The sequence below is a fragment of the Pelodiscus sinensis genome, chromosome 4 (genome assembly GCF_052426305.1).
Source record: "Pelodiscus sinensis isolate ZL-2025 chromosome 4, ASM5242630v1, whole genome shotgun sequence".
Classification (NCBI taxonomy): Eukaryota; Metazoa; Chordata; order Testudines; family Trionychidae; genus Pelodiscus; species Pelodiscus sinensis.
In genome coordinates, this window is record NC_143055.1 from 93,083,213 (window position 1) to 93,095,688 (window position 12,476).

Genomic DNA, 12,476 nt, shown 5'->3' on the forward strand with positions numbered 1-12,476 from the left:
ATCCTTCACAGTAGCAAACAGGCTTTCTCAGATTACAAGGCAGAAAAAGAGGACTCGTGATCATATGTTCAGTGAGATAACAAATGCCTTCTGGACTGCCAACATGGAGCTAGGGGCCTGAAGGATTTCATTGTCTGAAAAAGTGGACATGGAGAGCATCCCTAGGAGCATAAGTGTGCCAGGAAGGACAGAATGCTGTGGATTATGAAAGACCAATCAGACATGTTGAAGGGTAGCTGAGCTTCAAGAAAAGTAGCTTGAGCCTATACTCCCTCTGCAACTCCAGCAGAAAAGTCAAAAAGCTTTGCCCTGTTCCTAACCCCCTACTCTAGGAGGAGTAATGGGGGAGCTCAGTATCCCTTCAACTCAACACCAGGGAAGGATAGTAAGAATAAAAGGCAGCTATTCTAAAACCTTGGACTGTCAAGATTACTGTGATTTCACAGACAATATGACTTAGTTTCTCCCCTCACAGTTTTATCATACCATTAGCCTTGGACTAATTTTCCAATAGCCCAAGGTTAATTTTCTTTCATGATCTTTATGTATGTGCTCTAAAAGTATGCATTTCAAGAAAGAAATGGTCTCTATTTATTGCTTTAATGGTTGGGGCAGTTCAAGGGAACTGATGCAATGTTAGGGATGGTAGGGAAGGCACAATTCAGTGGCACACATTACTATTGCTCATTATTGATATGGGTTTTCAAAGCCTCCCAGATACGTAGAGTTCTTTTTTGGACTCTTCTTACTGCTCTGGCATCTGGATGCTCAAAATATGCTGCCAACCTCTCTGCCTCCAAGTCCGACACCAGTGGAAACATGTCTCACTTTGCCTCCAGATATTATGGACCACACAACATGCAGCAATAACAATGGAGATACAGCTCTCACAAGGTCATACTTGTAAACAAACTGCAGCAGTTACCCTTTAAATGTTCAAAGACATTTAATCACCATTTTGCACTTGCTCAGCCTATTGCTGAACCACTCCTTATTGCTGTTAGGTGGCCAGTATATGGCTTCATGAGCTGGGGTAGGCTTTGTTCGTTATTAACATTTCCATTATCATCAATTATTATTTTGTGATCAGGAAATAAAGTCTCTGATAGCTGCTTTCTGAACAGACCTGTGTTCCTAAAGATGTACCTTTTCTGACTAGCCCACGTTGATGTTGATATGTTATTTCCCAAAGGGGACACTACAAGGGAACTCTTTGCAAGGCTGCTGCTGGTCACTCAAAGCCTGCCACTCCATGCTTCACATGAAGTTGCCCGTGATCACTCAAACCCAGTCACCCCTTACCATTTCCCGTGCATTGGACACCTTGCTCTCCTTCCCATCTGGTGCTGGCATCTCCATTCGCCCCCTGCATATACTTTTGACATCACCATATCAACAAGAGAGGTTTAGGTTGGACATTAGGAAAAACTTCCTAACTCTCAGGGAGTACTTCTACACTTGCACCCTAGTTCGAACTAGGGATGCAAAGGTAGGCGACCGAAATTGCTAATGAAGTGGGAATTTAAATATCCCATGCTTCATTAGCATGATCTTGCCGGCGCATTACTCCACTCAACAGCTGTTCCAAAAGTGAAAGGGTGCGCTGGGACGCGTTCGAACTAATGTTACTCCTCAAAAAATGAGCGGAGTAACGCGCCGGCGAGATCATGCTAATGAAGCACGGGATATTTAAATCCCTGCTTCATTAGCAATTTCAGTCACCTACATTTGCATCCCTCATTTGAACTAGGGTGAAAGTTCCCTCATTTGAACTAGGGTAGACGTACGCAGGGTGGTCAAACACTGGAATAAGTTGCCTAGGGAGGTTGTAGAATCTCCATCTCTGGAGATATTTAAGAGCAGGTTAGAGAGACGTCTATTAGGGATTGTCTAGACAGTACTGGATCCTGCCATGAGAGCAGGGGACTGGACTCAATGACCTCTCGAGGTCCCTTCCCATTCTAGTGTTCTATATCCCACTTTTTTTGCAAATGTGGGCATTTGTTCCATTTGCTCTTGCCAACTGATCAAATACTTTTGTAAAAAATGTTGGGATGGCTAAGACAGAGGTCTTAAAAAGGGACTGTCTCAGCCAGAAATGGGATGGATGGTCATCCTATGTTGGTGAAATACCCCCTGTGATCCACCAGCACTTGCTACACCATTGAAAAGTACCATTTTGGGTTTATGTACTTTTTAGCAAGGTGGCCTGGTGCCAAGATAGCTGGTATGCACATCACCATCACCCCAACAATTAGGGAACTCCATCGCAGCAAAACCATCTACTATGTCCTGTATGTTGCCCAGAGTCACTACCCTTCGTAGCAACGGCCCTGCACACTTTCAAAATTTCAAAATAACAAGGTGAATGTCCACACTACCAAGCCTCTTATTACGAAATAATGGACTTGTTATTTTGAAATAGTAACTCCTGCTCGTGAAGAGGAATAAACTTACTTCAAAATATTTATTTCAGGAGTTACTATTTTTAAATAACTTATTTGAAATAACTTACTATTTTCAAAATAATATGGTAGTATAGACATAGCCTTTTAGGGCATGTCTAGACTACATGGCTCCACTGATGGAGCCATGTAAACTGGTTTACCCGGCAAAGGCAAAGAAGTGGGGATTTAAATAATCCCTGCTTCATTAAAATAAACATGGCTGCTGCGCTGTGCCGATGATCAGCTGATCCAGCACAGCACGGCAGTCTAGATGCGGATCTGTTGGCTGGGGAAGCCTTTGCCGACCGATCCCTTATGCCTCATGAAACAAGGGTTACAGGATCGGTCGGCAAAGGCTTCCCCAGCTGACAGATCCGCATCTAGGCTGCTGTGCTGTGCCGGATCAGCTGATCGTTGGCACAGCACAGAAGCCGTGTTTATTTTAATGAAGCAGGGATTATTTAAATCCCCACTTCTTTGCCTATGCCGAGTAAACTAGTTTACATGGCTCCGTCGATAGAGCCATGTAGTCTAGACATTCCTCTTAAGTAGACCTAGCCTTAACAGAAGAGAAAAGGAAAGTTTTAGCCAGGGACATTGGTGAAAAGAACTTTTTATGAAAACTACCATAGAACTGAATGCCAATGCAAAGCAGACAAACAGGCTGTACAATTTTCTCATACCACATATGAATGATTTAAGTTAAGGCTCTGGATTTGGACTCTGGGGGTCTAGATTCTTATGTAAACTTGTTGAAATCACATAGTATATTATTATTTGTAAAATGGGGGATTATCTCCATGCCTCACAGAGATGTTATGAGGACAGAACCAATCTTTGAAACATTTAATACATTCATAGATTTTAAAGCTGGAAGGGACCATTAGGTTATCTAATCTGACATCCTGTATACAAAGGTCATAAAATTTCACTCAATTATACCTGCACTGAGCTCAATAACTTATCCAGCAGTGTAGCATATACCAAAGGAAAACCTATAAACAAGAATAATAATTTCTTCACATAAAAATGCAAAACTCAAAATAATTATTTGTTACTCTGTAAAGTCTGAATGAGATTACTTGTGTGTGTCTGCAGCACTAGGAACCAAATTAGCCATCTGGGGCATGAACAAAGATTTATTTTTGAGTAATTACATTATATTAGTCAAATTCCCATTAAAATCAATGGGTTCAGGTAATTTACACTAAGTCAGGATCAGGCCCTTTGAATCTAAAATGTGCTATGGCCATTTCTCTTAAAAAACAGTTATTGAGATTAAGAAACAATAGTATTTATTAAATTATGCAGCTCTCAACTCATCTTGAATATTAGCTCAAAAAAGGAAATGAAAGTTAGGGAATCTTTTTCAAAGTTAAGAAGATGTTAATGTAGATTGTAATTTAAGATTTCAAGTCAATGTATTTAATCCTCTCAACAGCAACTGAATTTATATTCTGTCCTGGATTTTTTTTAAGTATCTTGTAACAATAGCCAGATTAGAAGTGTATTTCCCTGGCTAATGGTTCCTGGACATCTGACTTCATTTTTATTCACCAAACACCTTTCCCAGTTTCACATAATTTCTCATATAACATTAGTTCAAGATTATACATGCAGTAGATAATCTTCATAAAAAGCAAATAAATAATAAAACAAGTGTTGTATTCTGTTAATATCCCATATAGAGAACTTCTCAGATTTGAGAGACTCGTGGATTTGTCAATTCTTTTGCCGTCTCCTTGCCAAACAGGAAGTGATCCTTAAACCTTTTGCTGAAAGTGATATCAACACTTCCCATGAGTCAATCAAGTTAGCAGTAAGAAGTCAGGAAGGGAGGGCATTAATGGGGACGCATATGATTGGTACCATAATATTTTTGAGGAGGGGGAAGAAGGGTATTGTTGTTTTTGGCTAAAGGAGATCAAGAGAAAATTGATATTGCTGAACCACAATGTCTGCTGCAGAAGTGCTAGAGAGGGAGGTGACAGATGTCAAATATTTTCTCATAGCAGACAGAATGAAATCAGATCCTTGACAAGATCAAGGCAGTCTGGAGGCATGCCAGTTCCAGTGGGTGCGAAACGGCTACAGTGCAGCATAGAATCAGAAAAGTGTTACCGTAGTTCTGTCCACACCCGGTTACAGTAGAAGAATGCATAAACCCGCCTGTAAGCCAGGATGTTATATAGAACTGTGCAAGTTCTCAACATCAAGCAGGACACACTGAAACAATAACAATAGATGCCTCTGTCCTGAAGTAATACCAGCGCAGTCACTGACATTCCAGAGTGATGCACTGGAGAAAGGACTGAGTATAGCTCTTCTGCAGGAGTAGCTGATCACTTGTGCCAGCAAAGCCCTGACAGGGTATGTCTACACTACAAAGTTAGTTCGAACTAACTTTCATAGGCACTACACTAGCGCTCCGTTAGTTCGAATTTAATTCGAACTAACGGAGCGCTTAGTTCGAACTAGGTAATCCTCATTCCACGAGGATTAAGCCTAGTTCAAACTTACTAGTTCGAATTAAGGGCTGTGTAGACCCTTAATTCGAACTAGTGGGAGGCTAGCCCTTCCCAGCTTGCCCTGGTGGCCACTCTGGCCAACACCAGGCAAACTTGTCTGCCCCCCTCCCGGCCCCGGAGCCCTTAAAGGGCCACGGGCTGGCTACACAGTTTGTGCCAGTTGCAAGGCTGCCAGCACCCGTGCCAGCACACCCTGCACCTGACACCCATGAGCCAGCCACCCGATGCCACCCAGCCCTCCCCCTCTTCCCAGGACCAGCCTGGCGGCTCCCAGGAGCCTGCCTGGGGCCGCAAGAGGCGGGCGCCCGCGTGGTCTAGTGCGGAGATCGTGGACCTCATCGAGGTTTGGGGGGAAGCCTCCAATGTCCACGATCTCCGCACTAGCCACAGGAACGCGGCTGTCTACGGCCGCATGGCTGACAGCCTGGCCGCCAAGGGCCACCAGCGCAGCCGGGAGCAGGTGCGCTGCAAAATCAAGGACCTGCGGCAGTCCTACTCCTGGGCCTGCCTGCCAGGGGCCGACCCGGAGGCGTGCCCCCAATTTCACGCCCTGGACCGCCTCCTGTGGGCTCATGCCGTCCCTGCCCCCCGGGACGTGATAGACCCCGGGGCAGAGGGACCGCTGCAAGAGACCGAGGAGGAGGAGGAGGAGGAGGGCTCCGAGAGCCAGGAGCCTGCTGGCAGCCTGCCCAGGACCCGGGACCCCCGAGGCACCCCACAGAGCCACTCACCTGAGTCGTCTGAGGCCGGGGAGGCGTCCACCTGTGAGTACCATCGTGCTCCCCTTATGTGTACGGGGGGCTGGGGCGAGAGGGAGCCCCGGGACTGTGCGCCTGGGCCTTGCCCACCACGGAGCAGCAGCTGGGGATCCTGCAGGGGCCCTGGCCTTGCAGAGGGGAGCTGGGTTTCACACACCTGAGCCCCTGGGGTAATTGACCGCTGTTCTTGTTGCACCACAGCCGCAGCACCTGGGACTGCAGGGCGCACCACCCCGCCTGCAGCAGCCGCCCACGCCCGGGCCAGCAGGAGAGCCAGGAACCAAGAGGAATACCAGAGGCGGCACCTCCAGTTCCTGGAGCAACAGATCCGTACCCAGGAGCACTGGGTCCAGGAGGACCTGAGGCTGCGCCGGAGGAGTTTGGAGGCCCTGGAGGAGCAGGGCCGTGCCCTACGAGGCCACCTCCAGAGCCTGCTGGACCGCTTCCCAATTCCTTGTGCTCCTGCTCCTGCTCCCCCTGCTCATCCTCCTCCCCCTGCTCTCCCAGCTCCCCCTCCTGCTCCCCCTCCTGCTCCCGCTCCTGCTTCCTCCACACCCCCCGTCCCTCCTGCCCCACCCTCCACAACCATTCCCCACCTACGCCCCTGGACCCGCAGTGTTGCGAGATGGGAGAGGCAGCCGGACCCCCACCCCTGAGCTTTCCTTTCCCTTCCTCCCTTCCCGCTCCCTCATTCCAGGTTTCCCCCTCCCCTCTTCCACCCTTCTTCCTCCCTCTCCCCACCCCAGTTATGTAAAATAAAAAGACGTTTTTGTTTGAAAAACAGGTGTCTTTATTTGACAGTAGGTAGGGAGGGGAAAGGAGAAGTGAGGTTGCTTGGAAGAAGGCCCCAGTGGGGCATGCAAGGAAGAGGTCAGTCCTCCTCCTTCACCAGGAAGCTCTCCCGCAGGGCTTCCCGGATCCGGATGGCCCCCGCTGGGCTTCCCGGACGGCGGCATTGCGGGGCTGACCGTAGTGTCCAGCCATGCTGTCAGCCTCAGCCATCCAGGCTGGCAGGAAAGCCTCCCCCTTTCGCTCACATAAATTGTGGAGCACACAACATGCTGCCACCACGGGAGGGATGTTGTGCTCGGCCAGGTCCAGACGGGTGAGGAGGCATCGAAAGCAGGCTTTCAGTCGCCCGAAGGCCCCCTCCACCACGATGCGGGCCCTGGTCAGCCTGGCATTGAAGGCCTGGCAGGAGGGATTGAGGTGCCCCGTGTAGGGCTTCATCAGCCACGGCTGCAGTGGGTAGGCGGCATCCCCCACCAGGCAGATGGGCATGTCCATGTCCCCGACCCTGATGTGGCAGTCAGGGAAGAAGGTCCTGTCCTGCAGCCGCTGGCACACGGAGGAGTTGCGGTACACCCGGGCGTCGTGTGCTTTGCCGGACCAGCCCACATTAATGTCCGTGAACTGTCCCCGGTGGTCACACATGGCCTGCAGGATCACAGAGAAGTACCCCTTGAGGTTGACGTACCAGGACGCCTGGTGTTCCGGGGCACGGATGGGGATGTGCGTCTCGTCGATGCCCCTCCCCCCCCGCAGTTGGGGAAGCCGAGGGCGCCGAATCCCCAGATGACGGCATCCGGGTCGGCGAGGCGGATCACCCTGCAGAGCAGCACCCGGTTGATGGCCTTGACCACCTGCGGAGAGAGACACAGCAAAGCGCCAATCAGTGGGGCGCCCAGGTGGCTGGGAGCGTTCGTGCCCTGGCAGTGCCCCACGCCCCACTCCCAGAAGCAACCCCCCTGGCGGCATGTAGTACGGCCGGGACAGACCAACCCCTCTGGTGCGGGGCGCTTTCACCTCCTCCCGCCCCCCTTTTGTCCCTGGGGCGGCCCATCCCCTCCTCACAGCCTCCTTCTCCCCCGGCGCAGTGGCCGACGAGGGCCATACCTGCATGTGCACCGCTCCGACGGTGGATCTCCCCACGCCGAACTGGTTCCCAACGGATCGGTAGCTGTCCAGCGTGGAGAGCTTCCAGAGGGCGATGGCCACCCGCTTCTGAAGGGGGATGGCGGGCCTCATGCGAGTGTCCCTTCTGCGCAGGGCAGGGGCGAGCCACTCGCAGAGCTCCAGGAAGGTGTCCCTCCTCATCCTGAAGTTCTGGGTCCACTGTCGGTCTTCCCAGCGCTCCAGGACAATGCGGTCCCACCAGTCGCTGCTGGTGTCCAGATGCCAGATGCGGTGGGGCACGCCGGTGCTGGGGCGCCACCGCGGCTCCTCCACGGCCCCCAGGGCGGCCAGGCGGAGAGGCAGGGGGCTGACGTTCACCAGGTGGTGCCAGGCAGCCTCGAGCCATTGGTGGCAGGCTTGCAGCAGCAAGTTCAGAAAGTGCACCAGAAGGTGCAGGGCGAGCTCTGGCTCCATGCTGCCACCTGCGGCGGCGTCCCCGAAGGGAAGCACCGACACAGACAGGCACAGAGACCAATGCTTTGCTGTCCCTCGGCGAGGTTGGCAAGCAAGCAGGAAAAGCTGAGAACCGGCTGTCCAGGGGGGTCCCTTTAAGCACGAGCCTCAGATAGCCTCAGACAGCAGCCACACAACGCAACTACTGACCTGATGCCCTGCCAGAACCAGTTTCAGCTGCCCTTAAATGCGCCCCTGCGTCCAATCAGTGTGGACGCGCTAGTTCGAATTAGCAAAACGCTAATTCGAACTAGTTTTTAGTTCTAGATGCGTTAGTTCGAATTAGCTTAGTTCGAATTAACTAATTTGAACTAAGTTAGTTTGAATTAGCGCTGTAGTGTAGACATACCCTCAGATACTAAAGAAGGGGTAACATCCAAATAGAAAAAGAGCTTCTGCCTATATATTTCAAGTGGAGAAATTTCATCAGTTTTTCTATGGCCACTCAGTACAGACCACCACAACTCCTCCCCAGCATACCTACAGAGTAATGAGAAGATGGAATCATCTGGGAAAACAGCAAACAGATTGTTACACAAGGCTGATTCTTGTCGTTCAGTCCACTTCTTAGCACTTTTGGCACACGGGTGTCAAAACATTTCAGTGCAGACATTGAAGGAGCAAAGGATCGTAGCTGTTGTATCTTGAAGGACAGAGACACTGCTGAGAGGAGATAGTCATCAATAAGTCGGAACAGGTACTATGAGTTCAAAAGATCAGTCAAGGAAAGATCTACTGGCCCTGGAAGCAGGCACTCCTGTGAGGATCTAGCTATTAGAGACAAACCAGAAAGAGTGGACTAAAGGAGTCATGAGATACAATTGTATGCAAGTCATACGAGGTGACTACATATGTAGGACAAGTGATCTAAAGGAACAAGAGATACTTATGAGGCCAACCCCACAGGGAGGGAGGAGATGAGATAGATGACAGAGAGACAGAGATAGGTCACTCATCTGGTTGCCTGTTGAGGAGACTACACTACCTCACAATTTGAAATCAGCTGAGTTTCTGGTAAAGACAAAATGCCAATTTGGCAATAGTCTAGCAACTTCTCACTGAAGGAACAGTAGTAGGGGGTATGGGCATCAATTACAGACAAAGCAGTACACAAAATTTAATTAAGTTACACTAATTTAAGTTAGTCAACATTTAGTTTCCTTCTTTACTCATGAAAAAGAGGGTAGGAGAAAGCAGCCAGCTGATGCACACAATGCAGAGAAAGTTCAAACAAAACTCTGTAGAGTTCTCTGAATAACCAGAGATCCCTGATTTGCCTCTTTCTGTCCTGGCCTGATGGGATCTTTGACTGGTTCCTCCACAGTTTTTCCTCAAGATTACATAGTAGGTGGAGCAGAGGCACCACCAATGTCCTAGTGACCCCAGATTTGAGAGGGCCTTCTATGCGGAGTTTTGAGTCCCTGAGGGATGCTGCGACAGGGGATGGATGACTCAGATTGGACCTGTTCTTCTCTTTTCTTCCCAATGCAGCAATCCCTTCTTGAGCTGCTTCCGTTCTAATCATCTTGTAATAGAGACATTTTTTCTAATTACTGTACATATTTTATGATGTATTTCTAGATGCTGCTATTTAACATCTATTTTCCATGCTCTTGTCACCATACAAGATTTTTCTAAATTTAATTCAAGTTCCTACTGTAAGATTGTATTTGATCATGGCCAATATATCAGGACAACATTAAAAAATTATTTAGAGGGGTAGCCGTGTTAGTCTGTAACTTTAAAAAAATTAGCAGTCTTGTGTCACTTTAGAGACTAACCAAAATATATAGTATCAAAGGGGTAGCCATGTTAGTCTGGATCTGCAAAAGCAACAAGGAGTCCTGTGACACCTTATAGACTAACAGATGTATTGGAACATAAGCTTTCGTAGGACCCACTTCGTCAGATGCATGTAGTGGAAATTTCCAGAGGCAGGTATAAATATGCAGGCCAGAATAAGGCTAGAGGTTAATTCAGTCAAGGAGGTGAGGCCCACTTCTAGCAGTTGATGTGGAGGTGTGAACACCAACAGAGGAGAAACTGCTTTTGTACTTGGCTATCCATTCACAGTCTTTGTTTAATCCTAAACTGATGGTGTCAAATTTGACTGATGCTGTCAAATTTCACAGTCTTTGTTTAATCTTAAACTGATGGTGTCAAACCTGCCTCTGGAAATTTCCACTACATGCATCTGATGAAGTGGGTCTTTGCCCACGAAAGCTTATGCTCCAATACATCTGTTAGTCTATAAGGTGCCACAGGACTCGTCGCTTTTTGCAAAATATATAGAATCATGAACTTTCATGGGTAAAACCCACTACAACAGATGAACTGGAGGTCATGGTTATAAATTGGAAATCATGATTTAAAAACGAGTAAGGCAAAGAAGAATCAATAATGAAACTCAAGGGAGGGGAACTGAAAACAAACAACAGAACACATGGTCTCTGTCTCTCACTCTCTTTTCTCTTTCACTTACTGTCTCCCTCCTCACAATTCTTTGAATACTCCAATGTCAGCCTGACCCAAAATGTCAACCCTGAACTGGCATTTTGGCAATTACATCAGAGTAAAGTAATTGTATATTTTATGTATTTGTTCTTGAAACTTAGCAAATAACACTAGCTGCCTGACTGAACACCCTAGGTGCCTCTGACAAACACTTAAAAATACAATCAATCATACAAAGAAACAACAATCCTATAACATACAGCCAAATAACTAGACAGCACAAAAATAAAAATACCACCCTCCTTTTTTTCTCTCTAATCACCTCAACTGTATCTACTTCTTCAATAGACTCCTAAGTCTATATGCCTTGCAGTGCACAATTAAAGCCAGCCGATATGAACTATTTCAAACTATTATGTGTAAATTCAATCTAAAGGAAAGTCATACGCAGAAAGAACACACTGCCAAGAGTCCCCTCTCTTTTATACCAAGGAGAGCGATTTTCAAGAGCCTTTGCTAAGTTCCTATATGGAAGTAAGTCACAAGAAGAAGGGAGCTTTATAAGTCAATACCGAGATTCTAAAAATCAGCCTAGAAACCCACATGCAGACATTTCAGATCATGGAGCACTTACTAAATATGTTCACAATCAGACACTGTACTAATCAAGATGAGTGTTATATTCTGCACTACCCTTAATTGCCCATTGGGTTTAATGTTAACAGAGGCCATTACAGAACTTTAGCCTTGGGTCACAAAAGGCATGAATTATGGCTTGTCTACATGCACTTTGTATACTGATTTTAACTATATTCATTTACAATCCAATATAGTTAGATGAGTGCAATCTCTAGCGTGGATTTAGTTATACCAATATACTTTGTTTACATAATGGTATTTTTATTAGTGTAACTATTCATAAAGAAAGACTGAAACTCCACTTCATTCACAAGTTTAATGCCATGCAAATGGTCTAAATCGCGATATTGGATGCCTTGCACATTATCAACCAAACAAACAATGAAGGTGCCAATGGTTCTTGATGTCTGTGTAGAATCTGGTGTTAGCACAGTGGTTGTACTGATCTAGCTATATCAATTTCTAAACAAATATAGATGAAGAATGGGTTGAACCGCTGTAAATTGGGGCTCTGATCCAAAGGACCACATATGTTCCAGGACCAGAGAGTCCTGGTGGAGGGCTGAACTGTCTGGCATGCCAAGAGGTAGGCTAGAGCTTGGCTGCCCAGCTTGGCAGGGAAGGGGGGGAAGAATGGTCAGGGCAGTGGGGCTTGCAGGGGGAGGGGAGCCCGTCAGGAGGCTGGTGGTTGGTACAGGGTTGAGAGGCGGGGGCAGTAATAGGAGGGCCAGATATGACCTCCCCTAGTCTGGCAAAATCCCTCATCCAGGACCAATAAAGTCCCAAGGGTGCTGACCAGAGTGATGAAGTCCATATTAGAAAGGAAAGATCATAACCTCCTATCCAGAGACAAATACAGTAAGGACCTCCCTGGTCGAGCACCTTTGGGACTTGACATGTCCCAAACCAGGGAGTTTGCTGGATCAGGACAACTCAATGCCAGCCCCTCTGCTGCTGGCCTCCAAGCTTTCCCTTCAGCCATCAGGTTCCACAGCTGACCACCAACCCCCACTTCCAAGTTCTCCTCCTGATCACTGGCCCCAATGCTACTGGCCCAGCAGGGTTCCCAGACTACAGCTCTCCTGCCACAGGCCCAGCTGAGCTCCCACCCACTGGCCTTCCTGCTGCTGGACTCCCAGCTGCGTGGGCTCTCCAGTCCAGGAACACAAATGTTGCTGGACCTGAGAGTCCTGGGTTAGAGAGGTTCAACCTGTAATAAAAAGCAATTTTAACTACTGCTG

General features: G+C 47.9%; 1 protein-coding gene across 1 annotated transcript in view; it reads right to left on the bottom strand.

Moving 5' to 3' along the window:
* LOC102460821 (alpha-1,3-mannosyl-glycoprotein 4-beta-N-acetylglucosaminyltransferase B) overlaps positions 1-9,983 on the bottom strand; it is a 93,174-nt gene extending 83,191 nt beyond the window's left edge. Inside the window, 1 exon segment of the mRNA XM_089777991.1 lies at positions 6,930-9,983. Within this exon segment, the coding sequence (XP_089634117.1) occupies positions 6,930-8,103 (1,174 nt within the window). The 5' untranslated portion in view covers positions 8,104-9,983.
* Positions 9,984-12,476: the final 2,493 nt, after the last annotated feature.